This window comes from Xyrauchen texanus, chromosome 21, assembly GCF_025860055.1.
Source record: "Xyrauchen texanus isolate HMW12.3.18 chromosome 21, RBS_HiC_50CHRs, whole genome shotgun sequence".
Classification (NCBI taxonomy): Eukaryota; Metazoa; Chordata; class Actinopteri; order Cypriniformes; family Catostomidae; genus Xyrauchen; species Xyrauchen texanus.
In genome coordinates this window covers 29,886,904-29,909,660 of record NC_068296.1, presented here as the reverse complement: position 1 = coordinate 29,909,660, position 22,757 = coordinate 29,886,904, and the positions used below count along the sequence as shown (strand labels likewise).

The 22,757-nt window shown below is 41.6% G+C and overlaps 1 protein-coding gene across 2 annotated transcripts in view; it reads right to left on the bottom strand.

Moving 5' to 3' along the window:
* LOC127661700 (fibrillin-1-like) overlaps positions 1 to 22,757 on the bottom strand; it is a 147,734-nt gene that overhangs the window by 61,377 nt on the left and 63,600 nt on the right. For both annotated transcript variants that reach the window (XM_052152532.1, XM_052152533.1), the window contains 8 exons: positions 22,474 to 22,701; positions 15,955 to 16,080; positions 15,551 to 15,679; positions 15,338 to 15,463; positions 14,960 to 15,085; positions 14,073 to 14,195; positions 12,211 to 12,336; positions 11,723 to 11,848 (listed from right to left, as the gene is read on the bottom strand). In XM_052152532.1, coding sequence (XP_052008492.1) covers positions 11,723 to 11,848; positions 12,211 to 12,336; positions 14,073 to 14,195; positions 14,960 to 15,085; positions 15,338 to 15,463; positions 15,551 to 15,679; positions 15,955 to 16,080; positions 22,474 to 22,701 — 1,110 coding nt within the window. The remainder of the gene's footprint in view (positions 1 to 11,722; positions 11,849 to 12,210; positions 12,337 to 14,072; positions 14,196 to 14,959; positions 15,086 to 15,337; positions 15,464 to 15,550; positions 15,680 to 15,954; positions 16,081 to 22,473; positions 22,702 to 22,757) is intronic.

Genomic DNA, 22,757 nt, shown 5'->3' with positions numbered 1-22,757 from the left:
AACCCACCTGAGCCTAGACTATGTGCATACTTGCACGAAATTACCAAAATTTCCTAGCCATGCCCATTGACTTTGCATGTAAGACTTATAGCATAGTGCTGTGCTTAGAGCTTGCACTCTTGCAATAGGGCCCAAAATGTTGTTTGTTCACGGAGTGTGTGTTTGCACGCAACCCCTGACCTCAGCCACTCAAACTATAAGAGAGCATGGATGTGTCACTTATTTACATGTGCTAGCAAGGTTCTATTAAAACACAACTGATACAGAACATGGACGACTTTTACATACACACAAATTTGGGATTACATTTATGTTACAAACAGTCATTAATCACTGACTGCACTACTGCCAGATTAATCATTCCAGAATCCAACAGTGAAACACTCAGAACTCGAAATAAACTTCAGTTCATTAAGATGAAACTTGAATCCTAATAAGAAAACTACATCATCTACATATTAATGAAACATTATAATAAATGACGATCTGCTCTTAAATTCAAGTCTAAATCACAGCAGGACATTTACATATGAGAAACTTTCAAAAATTTCACTAATAAAACTACATAGAAATAAACCATGAGAAACGGATGCAGATGTACATAACTCACTGCCACAATGTTAGGGTGTTGCCAGGGCATTGCTATGCAATTGCTAAGGTGTTCTTGTTGGTTTTTAGGGCATTGCTTGCTGTCTTAAGTCTAAAGAGTCTCAAAGGTGACATTTTTTTAAAAAAGTTTAATACTTAAGGTTATAATCAGTGACTTAAAACGGTTCAAGGAACAAAAACCCTTTCAATTGTTCCTGAGTGAAAACGTTCTATAAAAATTGACTTATTTCATTCCAATTATTTATTCATGAAACAAAAGAGCAAAGGGTTAATCACAGTAAATATTTGTAATTACACCATTTCCTGTTGCCCAAAAAAGGGGCTTCTCTCTTTTTAGTAGAACATGACAAGCATGTGCTTTTATTCTGAAGGAAACAATAATGTATGATGCATTAATACAGATTTTATGCTGCTGGGTTTTGACACAGAAACAGATCTGTAATAAAAAAAAAATACAATAATAATAACTACACAATTATTAAATAATTAAAATAAAATACAGTAATTCGCATAAGATTGAGTGCAAATGTGCCCACGCAGTTTGTGCGTCTATGTAGGAAAGAGATATTTCGGCTATTAATTTATTTTAGTTGCTCAGATATACTGTATATTTGAAATATTTTTTTTAGATATACTTAATAATAAGAATACATTTATTGAAAAGATGTTATTTTGCATAGGTTGTGATTTCTATGATGATAATTTCCTACATTTATGCTTATTTTCGGTGAGGAAAGACCCTAATTTTGAGTGTGACTGGTGGCTTGTTTCTCTTGTGAGATCTGGTAACACTGCAACTGGTTCATCACCCAACCTTAGCACAGAGTACTAAATTAGTCTTGTTTAATAAAGTTCTTTATTAACTGTTTACCAATCAGAAAAGAAGGCAGCGCAATTTAATTTCTGCTCAGAATTAACCAAAATGAAAATCATTTTGTTTTTAGTTGCTGGTATACTTTTTTAGTGGTGCTTAAAAATACATTGAAATGTTTGTGTTGGAAATGTAAGAGAAAATAAAATGGAACCCCCAAAAACATGAACATATTTTAAATCAGAAAATTCAAATGGATGATGATCTCCATGTCAAGGGAACATGTGCGAGGCACGCAGAGATGAGTGATGCAGACATGATGTGTCGCTTGTCCAGACTGCAGCACTCTGCAGAATACTGCTTAACAGATTGAGCCGGAAACAAGCCAAAGCATTCAGTCATGATTTCATGAGGCAAAAATTAGTATAAAAAAACTCAATGAGTTTCAGAAATATAGATACTGAGGACCTGGTGCTTGCCTGTGTGCTATAACTGTGGGGCTGAGATTCATTAGCAACTGATCAGCGTTCAGGAATCTGGAGAGAAAATGTCCTGATGTTAAACTGTGCCGGGAAAGATCTCCCTCACATGGAAATATCCTGAGCTGGAAGCATTCGGAGAACATGTGCCATCTTTTTCTTGGCAGCAGAATTCCAGAGCTGTGACTCATCTCAGATGCTGTTCTTTCCTTCAGAATAACATGCACTAAAAACATGGAAAATATGACCTCCTGTGAGTGAGTGCTGTGAGGGGTCGGTCCGTCCTTCAGCATGAGTATGAGTCAGATACACTGCCTGACCAAAAAAAAAGTAGCAAATTCTAATATTTAGTTTCACCGCCTTTAGAATTGATTACGCCAAGCATTCATCCTGGCATTGTTTCAACAAGCTTATGCAACGTCACAACATTCATTTCAATCCAGAGTTGCATTAATATTTGGCCAAGAACTTGTATTGATGACGGGGAATCGAACCACAACATGAATTCTTCTCCAGCACATCCCAAAGACTTTAAATGGGGTTAAGGTCAGGACTGTGGCCAATTTATGTGTGAAAATTATTGCTTATGCTCCCTGAACCACTCTTTCACAATTTGAGCTTGACGAATATTGGTATTGTCATGCCCATGCCATCAGGGGGGAAAAAAAACTGGGATAACCTGGTCATTCAGTACATTCATGTAGTCAGCTGACTTCATTTTATTGCCATATAACGATGCTGAGCCTAGACCTGACCAATTTAAGCAACCCCAGATCATAACACTGCCTCCAGAGGGTTGTACAGTGGGCATTATGCATGATGGTTGGATTGCTTCATGAGCTTCCCTTCTTACCCTGGTGCGCCAATCGCTTTGAAATAAGATAAATCTGGACTCATCAGACCTTTTTCCATTGCTCCACAGTCCAAACGTTATGCTCCCTAGCAAACTGAAGTAATTTTTTCCAATTAGCCTCACTAACAAGTGGCTTTCTTGTGGCCAGACAGCTGTTTATTCCCAATCCTGTAAGTGTTTGTCGCATTGTGCATGTAGAAATACTCTTATTTTCACTATTAAACATAGCCGTGAGTTCTACTGCTGAAATTCTACGATGTGACTTCACCAAGCATCTTAGTCAAGACCACCTAAACCGAGACCAAGTCAAAACCAAGACCAGAGTGTTTTGAGACCGAGAAAATATCAAGACTTTGAGGGGTTGAGTCCAAGTTAAGACCAAGTCCAGACTTGTATTTGTATCAGTGTACCATGAGAAATGTCTTGATAAAATAATCAAAAGGCATTGCAGAGGTGAATTTATGTCTGTGAATTTTCCTTTCTTTTCTTTGAGTAAACAAATACAAATATACACGAAGGAGCTGAAATCAACTTAACCATCTTTATTCAACACTCCTTTTCCAAGTTTTACCATCCACCTAAAACAATAAAAATGTAGTGCAAGCATCGCATCAGGTTTCCTGGATGACTCATCCCCTAGAAACTATCATTAAGTACAGAATATATCAAACCATAATTCAATCCTTAAGTTCCCCATGTGTCACTCACTTTGACGTTGTGTCGAAGAAGCGACACTAGAGGTCTCTCTTGAGCGCCGAATATGCCTCTGATCTATGAAAAAAGGCCAATGAGAAGTTGGCAGACAGTATTTGCACACCCCGCCCCCGGACATACAGGTATAAAGGCGGGGAAATACATCTAGTTCATTCAGAAATTTTCTTCGGAGCCGATGGTCGTGTATGCAGTGAGCTGCGAGTCACACACCTGTTCCTCGTCCTCTGAGCTCATCCCCACAGCCATCGCGGCTGGATGACTGGTTCCTGGGGTCTGTGCGCTGCTCAACCACGCCCTCAGGGCCATGTAGGCCACAGCGCCGTCACTCGGGCAGGCGATGGCCACACTCGTGGTTCAGGAACGTCATCTGTGGCTGAACTTGCTCAAGATGCATGAGACAGACAAGACACGCTCAATGTCTCCCAGTTCGGCCTCTTCGGCGACACCATTGAGGACTTCACCCATCAGTTCTCCGAGGTGAAGAAGCAGACGGAGGCTATTTCACGCATCTTGCCCCGCTGCAAACTTGCCGCTACGGGCCGTGCCCCGTCTGCTCGCCGAGGGCGTCTTCCTGCGGCTAAGAAACAAACTGTTCCACCTCAACCCGGGCCCAGCTCTCAGCCCGTGCGTCAAGCACCCCGCAGGAAGCACACACACCCCCCGTCTCACGGACCCCCTCGAGGATCCGGAAGGCTCCCAGGCGCTCCTGAGACGATCGACGCGGGGACCAAGACGTTATCTCCGAAGCTGGTAAGCAGACCAATCCTTTGAGGGCCGGGAGGAGAATCTTTTGTTGAATTAATTTAATTTGTCCACCTCCCTGGCAGACATATGCAGAGCAGCGGGTTGGGCAAGACCTAATAACTTTGCGAGATTTTACAATCTCAGGGTTGAGTCAGTATCGTCCCGTGTTTTCTCAGGTCGGAGCCGGTAGAACTCGGTTCACGCTGATGGACTGACCGGGTGGATCGCTTACACCTAGCGCCTGTTCCCTCGGCCGAGGTAAAACTGTGCGCTTTCTCTCCCAGGAGATCCCACTCATTCGGATCCCTGGATGACTCCTCCCTAGCCCTTTGGGTCCGCAGTTCAGCGGAGGAACTCGCCGACCCAATACACTGTGGGTACTTAATCTACCCTGTACTGGAATAGGTGCTCCACAGCTCAGGACTCCTACATGGACTCCCCCTGTGTGTATTTTCAGCGGTACGGTCCCCTTACGAGCGGGCCCGCATCCCTGTGGGATCTACCACCGCACCACTTTACACGTCGCCTAAAAACCCATGTGATGTATTCACCACTCTTACCTCCCACTCTCTGGGCAGGTGTGGTCTCCACAGGGTCTTTTCCCCCTGAAAAACAGGAAACCGGGTAAGACTGCCTTCCCACGATGCGTGTAAAGGCCCCAGCCATTTGGCTCTATGCGAGAAACATGAGTGAAAAGAGGCCCGGCTAGGCTTGGCCCGTTCCCAGGTTGGCAAGCGTCGCCTTGTTCCCCTGTGTAGGGTAACCAGAAGGATTCCGACACTTTTTTGGGGTATTGGGGAAGGGTACATGCAGTCTGATACAGCTGGTTGCTTTTGCTCAGCACATGGCATGATTTAACTCGGACCCCTAGTGTTGCTTCTGTCGAAGTGAGCTACAAACGGGGAACGTCTAGGTTACGTATGTAACCTCCGTTCCCTGATGGAAGAAATGAGACATTGTGTCCTCCCGGCCATGTAGCTGAGCCGAGCCACTGCTGTGGCCGGACCATTTCCGGCTCCTCAGAAAAATCCTGAATGAACCAGACGTATTTCCCTACCTTTATACCTGTATGTCCGGGGACAAGGTATGAAAATACTATCTGCCAACTTCTCATTGGCCTTTTTTCATAGATCAGAGGCATATTTGGTGCTCAAGATCAGAGATTCGTCGCTTATTCTACACAACATCTCGTTCCCTCCATCAGGGAACATGTATACATAACCTAGACGTTTTCACTTTTCTTTGTCTTTTCTTAAACAATATAGTAACTTTCCAAATTAATGGAATGCAGCAAGAGGCAGATTGCTAACGTTAGCTAGCTAGAATTAACCTACTGCTGTGTTTTATTTTGGATGCTTTTTTGCAGATGAAGTCTTTGTGGTTTAGGACAGTGTTTCAAAACCTTTTTTCTGCCAAGGCACACTTTTTGCAATTAAAAAATAACATGTCTTTGATGGAGGGAAGAGAGAACCCGATGATCTTCTCAGCTGTCCTCGCTATCTTCTGCAGGGCTTTGCGGTACGAAACGGTGGAAGTCCCAAACCAGGCAGTGATGCAGCTGCTCAGGATGCTCTCAATAGTCCCTCTATAGAATGTAGTGAGGTAGGGGGGTGGGAGATGTGCTTTCATCAGCCTTTTGAAGAAAGTAGAGACACTGCTGGGCTTTTTTGGCAATAGAGATGGTGTTGAGGGACCAGGTGAGGTTCTGCGCCAGGTGAACACCAAGGAATTTGGTGCTCTTGACGATCTCCACAGAGGAGCCGTCAATATTCAGCAGAGAGCGGTCACTCTGTGCTCTCCTAAAGTGAACAACCATCTCTTTTGTTTTGTCCACATTCAGAGACAGGTTGTTGGCTCTACACCAGTCCGTTAGCCACTGCATCTCCTCTCTGTATGCTGACTCATCGTTCCTGCTGATGAGACTCACCACGATCGTGTCATCAGCGAACTTAATGATGTGGTTGAGCTGTGCATTGCTGCACAGTCGTGAGTCAGCAGAGTAAACAGCAGTGGACTGAGCACACAGCCCTGGGGGGCCCCAGTGCTAAGTGTGGTGGTGGTGGAGATGCTGTTCCCGATCCGGACTGACTGAGGTCTCCCAGTCAGGAAGTCCAGGTTCCAGTTGCAGAGGGAGGTGTCCAGGCCCAGCAGGTTCAGCTTTCCAATCAGATGCTGAGGAATGATTGTGTTGAATGCTGAGCTGAACACTATGAACAGCATTCGAACAAGTCCTTTTTATCTAGGTGGGTGAGGGCCAGATGGAGGGTGGTGGTGATGGCGTCGTCTCTTGAACGGTTGGGATGATACGCAAACTGCAGTGGGTCTAATGAGGGGGCAGCTGGGTCTTAATGTGCCTCATGTCGAGCCCCTCGGAGCACTTCATGATGATGGGTGTGAGTGCGACGGGACGGTAGTCGTTGAGGCAGGACACTGAAGACTTCTTTGGCATGGGGATGATTGTGGTGGCCTTGAAGCACGTTGGAACGGCGGTGCTGCTCTGAGAGATGTTGAAGATGTTGGTAAGAACATCTGCCAGCTGGTCTGCACATCCTCTGAGCACCCTGCCAGGAATGTTGTCTGGTCCAGCAGCCTTCTGTGGGTTGACTCTACATAGCGTTTTCCTCACATCAGCCGTGGTAAGACTACTTGCGCCTCAAACCGAGCATAGTAGTTGTTCAGAGCATCTGGAAGGGAGGTATCTTTGTCACAGGCAACTGATGTTGTTCTATAGTTGGTGATGGCCTGGATGCCCTGCCACATGCGCCGCGTGTCGCTGCTGTCTTGGAAGTGACTGTGGATTCTCTGGCGTGTGCGCGCTTTGCCTCTCTGATGGCCCGGGACAGTTTGGCCCTTGCTGTTCTTAGGGCAGCCTTGCCGCCTGCTCTGAAGGCAGAGTCTTGGGTCCTCAGCAGCGCACGCACCTCCGCAGTCATCCAAAGCTTCTGGTTGGAGCGTGTGGTGATGGTCTTGGAGAAGGTAACATCATCAATGCACATGCTGATGTAGCTGGTCACTGATGCTGTGTATTCCTCCAAGTTGGTAGAGTCGCCATACACTCACCTAAAGGATTATTAGGAACACCTGTTCAATTTCTCATTAATGCAATTATCTAATCAACCAATCACATGGCAGTTGCTTCAATGCATTTAGGGATGTGGACCTGGTCAAGACAATCTCCTGAACTCCAAACTGAATGTCAGAATGGGAAAGAAAGGTGATTTAAGCAATTTTGAGCGTGGCATGGTTGTTGGTGACAGACGGGCCGGTCTGAGTATTTCACAATCTGCTCAATTACTGGGATTTTCACGCACAGCCATTTCTAGGGTTTACAAAGAATGGTGTGAAAAGGGAAAAACATCCAGTATACGGCAGTCCTGTGGGCGAAAATGCCTTGTTGATGATAGAGGTCAGAGGAGAATGGGCAGACTGATTCAAGCTGATAGAAGAGCAACTTTGCCTGAAATAACCACTCGTTACAACCGAGGTATGCAGCAAAGCATTTGTGAAGCCACAACACGCACAACCTTGAGGCGGATGGGCTACAACAGCAGAAGACCCCACCGGGTACCACTCATCTCCACTACAAATAGGAAAAAGAGGCTACAATTTGCAAGAGCTCACCAAAATTGGACAGTTGAAGACTGGAAAAATGTTGCCTGGTCTGATGAGTCTCGATTTCTGTTGAGACATTCAGATGGTAGAGTCAGAATTTGGCGTAAACAGAATGAGAACATGGATCCATCATGCCTTGTTACCACTGTGCAGGCTGGTGGTGGTGGTGTAATGGTGTGGGGGATGTTTTCTTGGCACACTTTAGGCCCCTTAGTGCCAATTGGGCATCGTTTAAATGCCACGGCCTACCTGAGCATTGTTTCTGACCATGTCCATCCCTTTATGGCCACCATGTACCCATCCTCTGATGGCTACTTCCAGCAGGATAATGCACCATGTCACAAAGCTCGAATCATTTCAAATTGGTTTCTTGAACATGACAATGAGTTCACTGTACTAAAATGGCCCCCACAGTCACCAGATCTCAACCCAATAGAGCATCTTTGGGATGTGGTGGAACGGGAGCTTCGTGCCCTGGATGTGCATCCCACAAATCTCCATCAACTGCAAGATGCTATCCTATCAATATGGGCCAACATTTCTAAAGAATGCTTTCAGCACCTTGTTGAATCAATGCCACGTAGAATTAAGGCAGTTCTGAAGGCGAAAGGGGGTCAAACACAGTATTAGTATGGTGTTCCTAATAATCCTTTAGGTGAGTGTATGTTGAAGCCTCCCTGAACATGTGCCAGTCAGTACACTCAAAACAGTCCTGAAGAGCAGAGATGGCTCCTGCTGGCCAGGTTTTCACCTGCTTCTGGAGCGGTTTTGTGCGTCTGACGACCAGTCTGTATGCTGGAATTAGCATAACAGAGATGTGGTCTGAGTAGCCAAGGTGGGGGCGGGGCTCCGCCCGGTACACGCCTGGGATGTTTGTGTAAACAAGATCAAACGTGTTCGCCCCGTCTCGTTGCAAAGTCCACATACTGATGGAATTTAGGGAGCACTGTCTTGAGATTTGCATGGTTGAAATCTCCGGCAACAATAAACAGTCTGTCAGGGTGAGCGTTCTGCAGTTCACTAATAGCCCCATACAGTTCACCGAGCGCTTCCTTAGCGTTAGCGCTGGGGGGAATTTAAACCCCGGTTATAATAACAGTGGTGAATTCTCGTGGTAATTAAAAAGGTCTGCATCTAACAGTCACAAGCTCCACCAGCGATGAGCAGTAACTAGAGACTAGCATATAGTTATTGCACCATTCCGTGTCGATGTAAACACGCAAGCCACCACCACGAGTCTTACCGCACAGAGCTGCATTTCTGTTGGCACGAAACGAGGCGAGCCCGTCAAGCTGAATGGCAGTGTCCGGAACTCTGTCGCTGAGCCACGTCTCCATGAAAACAAAGACGCAGCAGTCTCTAAGCTCACGCTGCGTAGCCTGTGGAGTCAGATGTAGTCCAGTTTATTGTCCAGGGAGCAAACATTTGAGAGCAGGATAGACAGGAGAGCTGGCCGGCTAGGGATTGTTTTTAGCCTAGCATGGACACCCGCCCTCTTGCTCTGCTTTTGCTTCCTCACACACCGCTTACGACGTCCCCTCCCCCCAGACACCAGCATCAGGCGACGCCGAGGACTGGAGGCCTGGTCTCCGCAGCAAGCAGAGTTCGCGTAGCTTCTCCTGCAGATCATCATGCAGCTTGGTTGTTGCATGAATATTGTATTTTAGCAGTGTCTGGCGATGGTAGACATGAACACCGGATTCTCCAATGTCCATGTTCGGTAAAAGTCGGGCTAAGACAAAAATAGCACCATTTTGGATCCGACGTGGCCGCTGCGTGCTACCGCGCTGCCATCTTGGATCACCTCGAAGAATGCACGAAGAATGCAAATCATCAAAAACAAAAAGAGAAGTATGTGAAAGTAGAGATTTATAGTGAAAAAGGACTTAAATATTGATCTGTTTCTCACCCACACCTATCATATCACTTAAGAAGATATAGATTTAACCACTGGAGACTTATGGATTACTTTAATGCTGCCTTTATGTGATTTCTGGACCATCAAAGTTTTGGTCACCATTCACTTGCATTGTATGGACCTACAGAGCTGAGATATTCTTTAAAAATCTTCATTTGTGTGCAGCAACAGAAACAAAGTCAAACACACCTGGGATGGCATGAGGTGAGTAAATGATGAGAGACATTTCATTTTTGGGTGAATTATCCCTTTAAATCATGCAATGCTTGTTGAGGAGAGGTGTGCTGTTTCTTGAAAAAGAGAGGTGAAAAAATCCTATAGATTTACATTAAAGGAGGGACCAGAGCCATATAAACTGATGAGCCCTAACATTATGACCAGGAGGGACCTGCCTAATGTGCTGTTGATTCTGCATCCAAAACATCATGGACTCGCTGAGGCATGGATTCTACAAGACACTCAAAGGTGTTGTGTGGTATACGCTTGTGTGCCCATTGTAGACACTTTCAGTGGTGGATGGGGGTAATCATGGACACTCTGACCAGTCTGCGTCTACGCAGCAGGGTGCTATGCACTGTGTGTTGTGACACATTCCTCCTGTAAACATTATTAAAATTTTCTGTGACTTGTGCCACAGTAGACCTTCTGTCGGTTCTGACCAGATGGGATAGCCTTTGTTGCCCTCGTGCATCAATGAGCCTTGGGTGTCCAACACCCTGTCGCTGGTTTGTGGTTTGTCCCTCCTCGGAGCACTGTCGGTATGTACTCACCACTGCTGACTGGAAGCACCCCACAAGTCTTGCCATTTCAGAGATGCTCTGACCCAGTCATCTGGTCATAACAATTTGACCCTTGTCAAAGTCACTCAGTTCTATACTCCTACCCATTTCTCCTGCATTCAACACATTGACTATGAGAACTGAATGTTCGCTCACCATCTAATCTACCCAGACCTTGACATGTGGCCTTGTTAGGAGATTATCAACCTTATTCGCTTCACCTGTGAGTGGTCATAATGTTTTGGCTCATCGTGTATAGAGACTAGAATATCATAGAAATTTAGGGGTGGACTCTTTTGACTATGTCAAATAAGCAACCACCTAGCAACGCAAAAAAACACACTCCAAACACTTAAGCATTGTGGCGTTGAATTTTGCATGGGCAAACACCACTCACATTTTATTCAAGAAAAACAGTTTAACACTAACAGTTTTAGAATAAACTGACGCTGGAAATGTATACATACACTTCCATACAGTACCATCTGGCAGAGGGTGTATGTGTATGTTTTTTGACTCTCTTCAGTGATGTAATGTTATATGTGATCCACTAGCAGCTGTGTCTGACAGCGCATTGTAAACTCTCGACAAGAGTTTATCTATGGGTTGGCTTGTACTGATTTGACTAGTATCTCAAATGCACACTTGTACACTAAGGCACACCCTCCAACAATTTAATTCTCTTTTCTCCCTAATTGTTTTTATTTCTAATACTTTGTATTTTATGCATTTAATTTTCTATTTATGTTAGTTCTATGTATCTGACATTTATATGTTTTTTTATGTAAAGCATTTTGTAAACTGTTTTAAAAGGTACTATATAAATACTAACTTGCTTTTTACATGCTTTAGTCAGTTACAGCTCTAAGGTTCAGTGTATTTGAGCTGAGCTCTATTTTACAAACACTGCCAGTTGGCACACAGCTGTGAAACATGAGTGTGTGTGTGTGTGTGTGTGTGTGTGTGTGTGTGTGTGTGTGTCACTTTGTGGGGACCAAATGTCCCCGTAAGGATAGTAAAACAGCTTGTAAATCATACTAAATTATGTTTTTTGGAAAATGCAAAATGCATACATTTTCTGTGAGGGTTAGGTTTAGGGGTAGGGTTCGAATATAAAGTTTGTACAGTATAAAAAACATTTTGTCTATGGAAAGTCCCCATAAAACATGGAAACCCTACATTGTGTGTGTGTGTGGCTCTCACCTGTACAGCCGGTGGTCCCCTTCCTAACAGAGAATCCCAGGTCACAGTGACAGATGAAGGAACCCTTCGTGTTCTCACACTTCCCACTCAGACATATGTTTGGATTCAACTCACACTCATTGACATCTAACACAGAGAGAGAGATAGAGAGATTAAAGACTTCAGCAGCATTTTCAAGACAGAATTATTTCCTTCTCTTCCTTTCCTTCTGGATGTTTAATTACTGAAAAGCACTGCTGTGGTACCATGATCCACTGAAGGTATAAAAAGGTAACACCATGCTACTTTGACAAATACCATGTTACTGAAGGATTACCATATTCATGTACCATGACATTTACATGGCACTACTACCATAGTAACCTTGGTGACTAAATGTTGTTTGTGTTACACACAGCATGATTGGCATTTCTAATTTTTCTGTATCTTTGTCTCATTAACAGCTTTACAAAACGAGAGTGTAAACAAATAAATGTGTTCATATTTACCCAGACATGATTTCATATCCTCAGATGACATGAAGCCATCAAAACACAGACACTGAAATTCTCCCGGGATGTTTGTACACTGGCCACCATCACAAATATCAAGACTGTCTTCACATTCATCGATATCTGCACACAACAGACACAGTTTATATGAGTTTTGTTGTGTGTCTGTGTATTAGTAGGTGTTGGGCACTAGTGTCACTACAAATCGCAAATCTAGTTAAATTAGTTTCATTTCATTTCTTAGTAGGGAGATCGCAGCATCGCTGTTTTTTATATAAAAAGTGAAGCTATTTCGTGGATTAAGTAGTGAAGGCATGTTGTCAAATTCTACAATGTTTAATTTTCCTCAACAATACTTAAAAAAAATCAAGTCATTTTGTCTATTGTGTCACCTCCTGCAACCCTGTGTACACATGCATGGACGTTGTATTGGACTAAAGGACTAAAGGACTAAAATTTTTATGTACAGAGTCATTTGACCAAACAACATGGCACTGATCACAGCAGAGTTTGTCTTTTGGAGAAATGCCAACAAAACTACATCTGGTAAGAAACCTCATTAAGTTTTTACATTGAAGCCTGATTGAGTTAAATGATTAGAGTCTCTAGATTCATCTGATGTGCCATTTTTAAAGTTTGAGCAACTTATTGTGAAACGTCACACTGCTAAACACAATGTACACTAATGTGTACAACAGAACTTTTTTATTAGAAATCCTATATTTACTGTGCATTTTCACATTGAGAAAAATAAAATATAGCAGAGGATTTATATGGAGTTAGGATGAAAATACGGTGTATTTTAGAAAATAAAATACACCGGTAAAGTAGAAAAAACATTGTAAAATAAATAAAAATCAATTCAAATAATTTTTATTTGTGCTTTTCACAATTCAGATTGTTCCAAAGCAGCTTTACAGAAAATCAGCTGTAACGTCTGTAACGTCTCAAAAACATGAATAACCAACAATCCTGGAAACATAATAAACAATTTGATAATAAAAAAAATACTTTCTATAGCTTGGTATTATTGAACATCTTAGTCCCACTGTCCTTATATGTGGACATACATTTTTGAGGATTTTGTTTTATTTTGGGATGTTTATAAGGTGCTAGTTACAAATCAAAAAAGTTAATGGAAAATGCACACAGCAGTTCCGTTCAGGTCTCAGGAGAATAATCTGGATTAGCGGCAATGCTCTTTTGAGATGTTGCTTATCAATGAACTGGGAAACAGCCTTAAAAGTGAATCATTAAGGTTTTTTGATTTAAAATAAACATGCATTACTTATTAAATATTTAACTTTTGCAATATGCAGTATAGTGTAATAGGTTTTTTCTAAATTATTAATTATATAATATTTTTTTTTTTTATAGCAGTATGCTATTTCTATTTATTGAATTTGTACCCTCTCTTTTTTTATATATATATATGTAAAATACATATAGGTGTACAACAGACATAAAGGTGACCTGGACGCAAAGGTCAATTCAATGTAACATGCTGCAGAAGATGAATAGGCAGAAGTGTCACTGACTGAGTGTCGTAAAAGTTCTGCTGCCATCTGCCAGCACTTATTTGTGTGAAGCAGGATTCAGTGCTCTTGTTTACATTACGACCCAATACAGATTCAAGATTTAGAAACCTAAAAAATGGGTTACAAACCATAAAGATTGTGAATTCCTGCTCTAAATGATAATAGTAGCAAGTACTACAGATTAGCAAATTTTGCTTGAGAGTATTTGGTAGTTTAACTTGCTATAATTTTTTTGTAGATTTCCCAACACTGGTAGTGTGTGTATAAGTGTTGTGTGTAGTTTTGTATATTATTGGATCTGTGCATGTGTGTGCTTCTCACCGGTACAGCTCCTGAGGTCAGGCATAAGGGCATAACCGTGGCGACAGCTGCACTCGTAACTTCCCTCTGAGTTTGTGCAGAAAGTCTCACAGCCACCGTTTTCGATAGTGCACTCATCAATATCTGAAACACACACTCATGTCAGAATCAGAATCAGCTTTATTTCCAGGTATGTGTACACATATGAGGAATTTGACTCAGGATTGTACATCGCTCACGATGTGCTTACTCATGCAAAAAAACACAATAATAAAATAAAATCAGACACAGGCTACAGTGTAGACAACACAAATATACACACTATGAACAAAAACAATATAGACATATTGACAAAAATCATGTCACTATATTCACTCAAAGCTGCTGAAACACTACATAACACATAATACAGAGGAAAGTTTTATTGTTCAGAGGTTGCTCTTTCATAGTTCAGGACAATTAATGGTTTTTAGATGGAGTTATGTTTCATTTAATTATCAACTTTGTCTCATATGTTTCTCCTAAAATTACTTAGGAGTAATAAAAATAGACACAAATGAGTAATTTGTTGACTTACAGTAAGAGTATAGAGCTATAAATTGTATGTGGATAGCATAGCTCAGATAATTCTTTGTCTTGTAAGAATTTGATGAGAAATGTTTGATTTCATATTGAGATCTTAGACTTTTGATTGCAGACTTTGGTCTCTTGTGAAATCTCTACCTGCTCTCAATTGAATCTCATTGCTATGTAGGAGAAACAACTGAAATATTAAAGAGATCTCTGGAGATCTTTGTGTGTGTGTGTGTGTGTGTGTGTGTGTGTGTGTGTGTGTGTGTGTGTGTGTGTGTGTGTGTGTGTGTGTGTGTGTGTGTGTGTGTGTGTGTGTGTGCGTGCGTGTGTCTTACCCACACAAGAGAGTCTGTCTTCAGTGGATTTGTATCCGGTATTACAGGAGCACTGATAGTGTCCGATCATGTTCACACACTGACCGTTCTTACATAGTTTGTCACTCAGTTCACACTCATTAATATCTGCAGAAGAAACATAAAAACACCATTAACCTTTACTAGCACCATTAACATGATGCTATAGGCATGTCTGTGACCTTTGTGAAATGTCTCACTGCTTTTCCTGTGACTCAGGCCATCAGCAAATTTAAAAACAGATCGATTTTTTAAAGCCTGACTTGAGACACCTGCCTCCAGTTAGGAAAAGAGATAGAATGTAAGACATCATTACAGACACCATTAACACTAACCACATACAGACACTCACACACTGACCTAAACACGCGGATCCGTCTGGAGCAATATCATGGCCGATTGGACACTCACACCGGAAGCTGCCCTCTGTGTTGATGCATTCACCACCTCTACACAACAGAGGATTGCGTTCACACTCATCAATGTCTGAAATACAAAGACACCAACACTAAAATTATTTCTTTACAATACAGGTATTACTGTAGATGTTTGTGTAGAGTGTGTGAGTCTCACCCATGCAGTTCTTCATCATCATGACACCGCTCTCGTATCCAGGGTAACACTCACACTGAAAATCACCTGCTGTATTCACACACGTGCCGTGACCACACAGGTCAGGAGAGATGCGACACTCATCGATATCTACACACACACACACATAAAAAACAAAACACACACTTTGCTCTGACTGAAAAAATAGACATTTTGTCTATAATTTTGACAGGTGATGTCTCATTCGCAAACGAGAATGAGGCTCTTTTGAGGTGTTGCTTATTAGTGATTTGGGCAAAAATGGTCTTGTCTCTATTATTGAGACAAGGTCTCAGAATAAGTGACCATAGAATATTCTGTAACCCTGGATTAAATCTGATCTAATTTAGTCACAGTAAAGAGATCTGGACAGGGTGTAAACTCACCTGTGCAGTTTCTCTCATCAAAATCCAGAGCAAAGCCACTGTCACACCTGCAGCGAAAGCTTCCGATGGTGTTCCTACACCGACCGTTGGTGCACAAACTGTGAATCATTTTACACTCATTTATATCTGCAGAGAAACAAGATTATTGATGAGTCAACATGATTGAAAGTAAGCGAGTGCTATATCACTCAGGCAACATCCACACTGCAAGAGCAGTGTATACACTTGTTTATTTATTCATTTCTTTACAGGAGTGACAACCACATTCTACAACCCAATTTGCTGATGGAAACGTCTGGTAATGACAACCGAATTTACATAAAATCTGCCTAGTCTTTACAGAACCAAAAATGTAGGTGTTTATTAGAGCTGTCAGAATTGACATGTTAACACTTGTGATTCATTTGAAAAGTTTAACTTTGACATTTTTCTTAATATCAATTAACGCATTTACAGTTTGTGGCAGGGCGGAGGGCGGGGCCAGGTCGTGATCCTACACACCCGGTCCCGTATTAGGCTAATTAAGCCACCGTGGGATAAAGGTGGACTGCAGGGGATCTCACCAGGGAGAGAGATCATTTACGGACATGTCCGTCATGTGTGTGTTTATGTTGTCTTTTAAGTTTAAAGAGTGGTGGTGGTGTAGTGGTCTAAACCACATAACTGGTAAACTGGTAATCAGAAGGTTGCTGGTTCGATCCCAATAGCCACCACCATTGTGTCCTTGAGCAAGGCACTTAACTCCAGGTTGCTCCGGGGGGATTGTCCCTGTAATAAGTGCACTGTAAGTCGCTTTGGATAAAAGCGTCTGCCAAATGCATAAATATAAATATATAAATATAAGTTTATCATTAAACCATTATTTATATTGAAAAGCCGGTTCTCGCCTCCTCCTTTACATTGATCCCTTTACACTGTTGACGGAAACCCGGGAAGGACGAGGGAGGAATGTGTAAGATCACGACCCGGCCCCGCCCTCCGCCCTGCCACACAGTTAATACAACATGTACAGTCAAAGTGGCGTTTGACGCTTGCGTGGACACTCTGACGTGAATCATGAACGACTTCATGATTGCGGTAACAAACTGGACAGCCACAGTCTACTGGCAGATTAATATTGTGGATGATGAGAGTTTAACCCTCTGGTGTCGACGGCACGTCCTGCTGGATTTTTCTGTCATTACAGCGGAAACAACATAAAATACTCTGTCTGTGGCAGGGCGGAGGGTGGGGCCGGGTCGTGATACTACACACCGGTCCCGTATTAGGCTAATTATGCCTCCATGAGGTTTAAAGGCTGACTGCAGAGGGCCGTGCGGGAGAGAGAGATCGTTAGCGGACATGTCCGTCATGTGTGTGTGTTTATGTCTTCTTTTAAGTTTATCATTAAAACTATTATTTATATTGAAAAGCCGGTTCTCGCCTCCTCCTTGCCCATCCTTTAACTGTTTTACACTGTCATTTTGGGGCATACAGATAAGTGTAAGACATCATTTTTTATTTGTGTACATTCACAATAACAAAAAAACCTTGTGCTTTTGTAAAATAAAGAAAATAAAAAGGGCGAGCTTTCAGCAGTCTCTGTGTTCATGAGCATATTTCTGAAACACATCACAAAAATTTACTGAAAGTCCACGAATACATGTCACACAAACATGAAAAATATGTCTAAAGAAATTTAAAACAAATATTCTCCTGCAATGTAATCTGTATGAAACAAAATGATGTACAATTTCTCCTGCCTCATCTAATTATCCCTAATGTGATCCCACCCACGGGCAGAGAGCACTATTCATACGGTAATGTGCTGAGGCGATCAATGCAAATGGTAAACGACCCCGACTGTGCCTTAAAAACAGTGAAGTGAAGTTCATTCACTTTTCGGCACATTTGCAAGATGGTATGATACACAACTGAGAAAATGTCTGGATAGTGAGGAAGAGTTAACATTTTCCTCAGAAAAGTGCGGGATTCCGATGAACGTTTGTATTTTGAAGAGATATTTGATCCTGCCAAGGATACAATTTTGGATGAGTAAGTCATTTAGTTTCATTTACATATTAGTTGACATGCTATTTTATATAAACATGTACATATTTTACTACTGGGCCTGTTTCCAGACTTGCCAGCCAGGATTCAGAGTATTGAAATTTTAAATATTTGACCACACAAATTTGACCCCTAATAAGCAAGTTTTCCTTTTTAAATGTTGTTTCGGCTAAAGCAGGCATTTAAATTGTATGCTGTATGATCATAATATGATATGTAATATGATATCAAAATAATATGAATGTTTAGATTTAGATGACTAGTGTTTATGCTGCCTCATCATCAACAAAGCTTGTGCTCGCAAATATGTGTTCAGGTTAAATGAGTAAAATGCACTTTAAATATGCCCATATTAGAAAATCAGCATATTATAATGATTTCTGAAGGATCATGTGGCACTGAAGACTGCAGTAATGATGCTGAAAATTCAGCTTTGATCACAAATTGCATTTCACAATATATTGAAATAGAAAACTGTTCTTTTAAATTAAAAAATAGTTCACAATATCATTGTTTTTACTGTATTTTGGATCAAATAAATGATAGCCTTGTTGAGCAGAAGAGACTTAATTTAAATCGTAGTGTAGGTCTAAAATTAAGTGAAGTCTTTATGTAAAGAAAATGTACAGTCAGATTACTTCTTTTAACTTGATTTTGATCATTAAGTCTCCTCCCATTCATTCTCTATCCCTCATTGATAGGCCCAGGGGAGGGTCTTTTGTCTATTCAGGTGTGAATTACAATCCATATTCATGATAGTTCACGCCTCCTCGCATATTACCTTTCTAACACTAAAAGTGTCTTACAAAAGTTAAATTACTATATTGTTTTGTATAAATGAGTGATCAGGATGATTTTCACATAATTTTGTAGCAAAACTCTAGGCTACAAGATCCAGTTCATAAAAGGCTTGTGGACAATTGTTTAGTATATGTTATATGGCCTTATTTCAATGACTTAAAAAAATAGTTTTTTCAAAAAACATTTTTTGAAAAAATTTTAACGTTAAAAACGTTATTTAAACGTTATTTTCTCAAAAATACAAACATGTAAACACATGTTGCTCACATATTATTGTTGCCCAGTTTGTGCTGAATACAGTGTTATCAGACTTTAGCCTTTAATGTGTTTTTAAGCAACTGAAAAAAGCACAAATGTCAAGGCATGCCAAAACTTCTCCAGGGACAAAACACCCTCAGACCCCAGAGGGTTAAGAGATTTAGTGCTCATTGCAATGAATATGCAACCTATGGGGAAACTAGTTCTTTCAATAAGTCAACTTAGACTTTGGGAAACGTTTAATATTACTTGAATTGGTGATCATTTCAGTATTATCAAAATCTTTAATAGACTGACAGCACTGGTATTAATACATTGGACTAATTCACACATTTTTATATGGTCAGTAGATCTTGTCCTGTGTGTGTGTGTGTGTGTGTGTGTGTGTGTGAGAGAGAGAGAAAGATATCGTGATTGGCATCCAATGCTATTATGCCAGACTGTTAAACAGAAGCCCAACTGAGTGAATTGGAAATCACGCTGTGGAGCGGAGGGGGGCGGGGCCAGGTCGGAACATTGAGCACCTGGTCGCCAATCGGCCTGATGAGGCGCGCGAGGAATGAAGGCGGCCGGTGACGATGGTTCGAGAGAGAGCGAGAATTACGAGCATGTCCGTCATATGTGTGTTTATGTTTGTGCTTTTGGTTTAAAGTTCTCATTAAATTATTATTTATATTGACAAGCCGGTTCTCGCCTTCTCCTTGCCCATCCTTAACTGTGTTACATTGGTGCCGAAGCCCGGGAAGGAGGAGGGATGCCCGTCGCAGAGTCCTCGACACTGCCGTCCACCCTGGGGAGCGGCGCTGCCATCTGCCGGGTGATGGAGTAGCCCGACCGCCCGGATGCGGTGAACTGCCGTCGTCCGCGGGGCGAGTGGGGACTGGATTCCCCGACCTCCTGGAGCGATGGAGCCGCTGCCAGGGGCGGAGGAGTACATCAGAGAACCGGTGAGTGAGCTTTTTCTCTCTCTCCTCTCTCTCTCTCTCTCTCTCTCTCTTTCGCACCGTGTTGGCCTTTTCCCTCGCCTATTTTTTGTTGTTGTTGTTGTTGTTGTTGTTTTTTCCCCTCCTGTCTCCTCCCAGGTCGAGGAAGGCGGGTATGACCACACGGGACGCACGATACACTCATTCAATTACGGGCATGTCCGTCGTCGTGTGTTTGTTTAATATTTGTGTATTTTGAGTTCAGTTTTCATTAAACGATTATTCATGTTGACAAGCCGGTTCTCGCCTCCTCCTTGCCCATCCTTAACTGTGTTATACATGCAAATTGGGCTTCTAATTTAAATGTCGGCTAATTTTAATATATCGATGCCTCAAAAATATAACGATAAAATAACATGCTGATCAATTATAAATATATCGATATTTTATAACATTGCTACTGTCAACTGCTGTTTACCTAAAATGGCTGAATGTTAATACATCTCCAGTCACAAACGTTAGTTTGGTCGAAAATAGCGAACAGTAAAAGAGCTGGCATCCATGTTCCTTGTTTACGGTTGCGAGACACAAAAATATTGCTATGGTTATTATCACTATGTTAAGTACTGGGGCCAGATACAAATTTTTTTTTTTTTTAAGGCAGTCACATTTAACTTTGCATGGCGAAATTCTGTGGGCTAAATAAAGTCATCTCAACGGGAATCCACGCAATCATGAATTTCGCCTGATGGACTTCTGGTGGCGAATATTTTTCCTCATGGATTTCACATAGAGTTAAAATTTTTTGAAATTTGACAGGTGAATCTGCCGTGTTGACTAATAGGAAGTTGCTTGGTTTGGCAGTGACTTTTGTGTGGGTGGTGCTTCATGCAGAGCTACACTGAATATTCACAATGGACAAGGATAACATTTTAGCAGTGAGATTTTTTATAACTTTGTTATGAGGATGTGGCGTGGCCGGATTGTGAGGATAGATGCCTGGCGCTGAGTGACCCCAATCAGCCAGGGGGATAAAGAGGAGCCGGAGATGCCAGTGAGAAAGATAGAGTTGCACACAGTTCACAAACTTGCGCATTCTAAGTTTGGCCAGGACGGCCCAGTGTGTGTGCGCTGGTGTTGTGTATACTGAAAAGCATTCTTATGTTGTGTTCAAATTGATCATTAAAGTCCTTTGTGAAGTGTTCACCCGGTTCCTGCTTCCTTGTACGATAGGGAAGGCAGTGAATCTGCCACAAACTTCACTCTCCTAAAGTTTAAAGTGCAGCATTAAAAAGGCTTTTCAAGGCTTGGCAATTCGTTTTTTGCTTGTTTCACACACGCTCAATTTTCGTCCACACATTCTTCACATTCGGAATTTTACAAGGCAAAGGTAAAAGTTAGGAATAAAATCCTTCTTATCTACTATTTTGTTCTTATTTTCTAACTTAAGGAAAAAGTAACGAATATCTTGTATTTCCAACAAGACCTCTTAAGAATGTTCTTATGAATAATCTTTATTAATTACACTTCTTATAATTTATCCTAAGAACAAGGGCTGGTCAATATAAAACTATATATCGTGGCAATGATATAAAGTGTCAGTCAACAGAGAATTTGCTATATCGTGTATATTGTGGTATGTAAATATCCATGTGTGTGCAGCGTGGGCTTATCTATTAGTGTTCAGGGCTTTACATAGAGAAATTAAGAAACATGTACATGGTTTTTAATGGCATTAAAATGCTTCCACCCAAGCAAATTCAATGACATACATCTTGTGTTCGGCAAATCATAAGCGCTTAATATTCTTCTCATCTGACATGTGCATTTGTGTTTCATGTCTGCACTTTCTTTCTTGAGCACAGAACTTTGTGCGAGTCCAGCAGGCTTCCCGTTCACAAAAGCTGACATAGAGCAGAAAAATGTAATCTGCAAATAGTGTCGCACGGCAATAATCACTTGTAATACAAGCAACATGTTTTACCTCCTCAAAATGAAGCATGCAAAAGAATGAAAGCATTAATTTGGTCATATATGTTTATTTAGCAAGAAGTGTTTATTTTTGCTGGATTTTTTTAATGTTTTATTTTATTTGTTGCATTGCTTTGGAAAGATCTTGAGTTTCTTGAGGAAAGTTTATAATAATAACAATATTGGTCAGCAACATATCAGAATGAAATGTAGCATAATGTGAAATTTAGCATTATGTAAGAATGATTTAATACCACATAGATTTTTTATTTAAATTTTTTTACTTTGACTTTTTATCATTATATAAAATTACTCATATCGTGATATAAGATTTTGGTCATATTCCCCTACTAAGAACTTTCTTCTTCATTCTTCATTTTCTTAAGATTTTTGTTAATCCAGCCCTTGGTTAACATACACACACGGAACATTAATTTAAAGGATTAACTGCATTAAATTACACTTGTTACTCCCAAAACTTTGCACTGGGTACACAGTCTCTCTCTGTCTCTCGTACCTTTAAGAAACGGTTTTCCATTGATAAAGTCTCCACGGTGGGCAAATCCTGGACCCCGTGGACAGAGCTGAGTGTATTCTGATGATCCTTTTCCTGGACATTCGTCACATTCCGGGCCCCAAGCTAAACCTACCGAACAGCAGCACGCATCCACGCGATGCCTTCCAGAAATCGGAGCACCACAGCGCTCGTCGATGTGTGTGAGGTAACACAGCTCAGTACGCAGATCTGCAACAGAAACAAACACACACACATAAAATAGGCAAAACACTAATACTTCCATA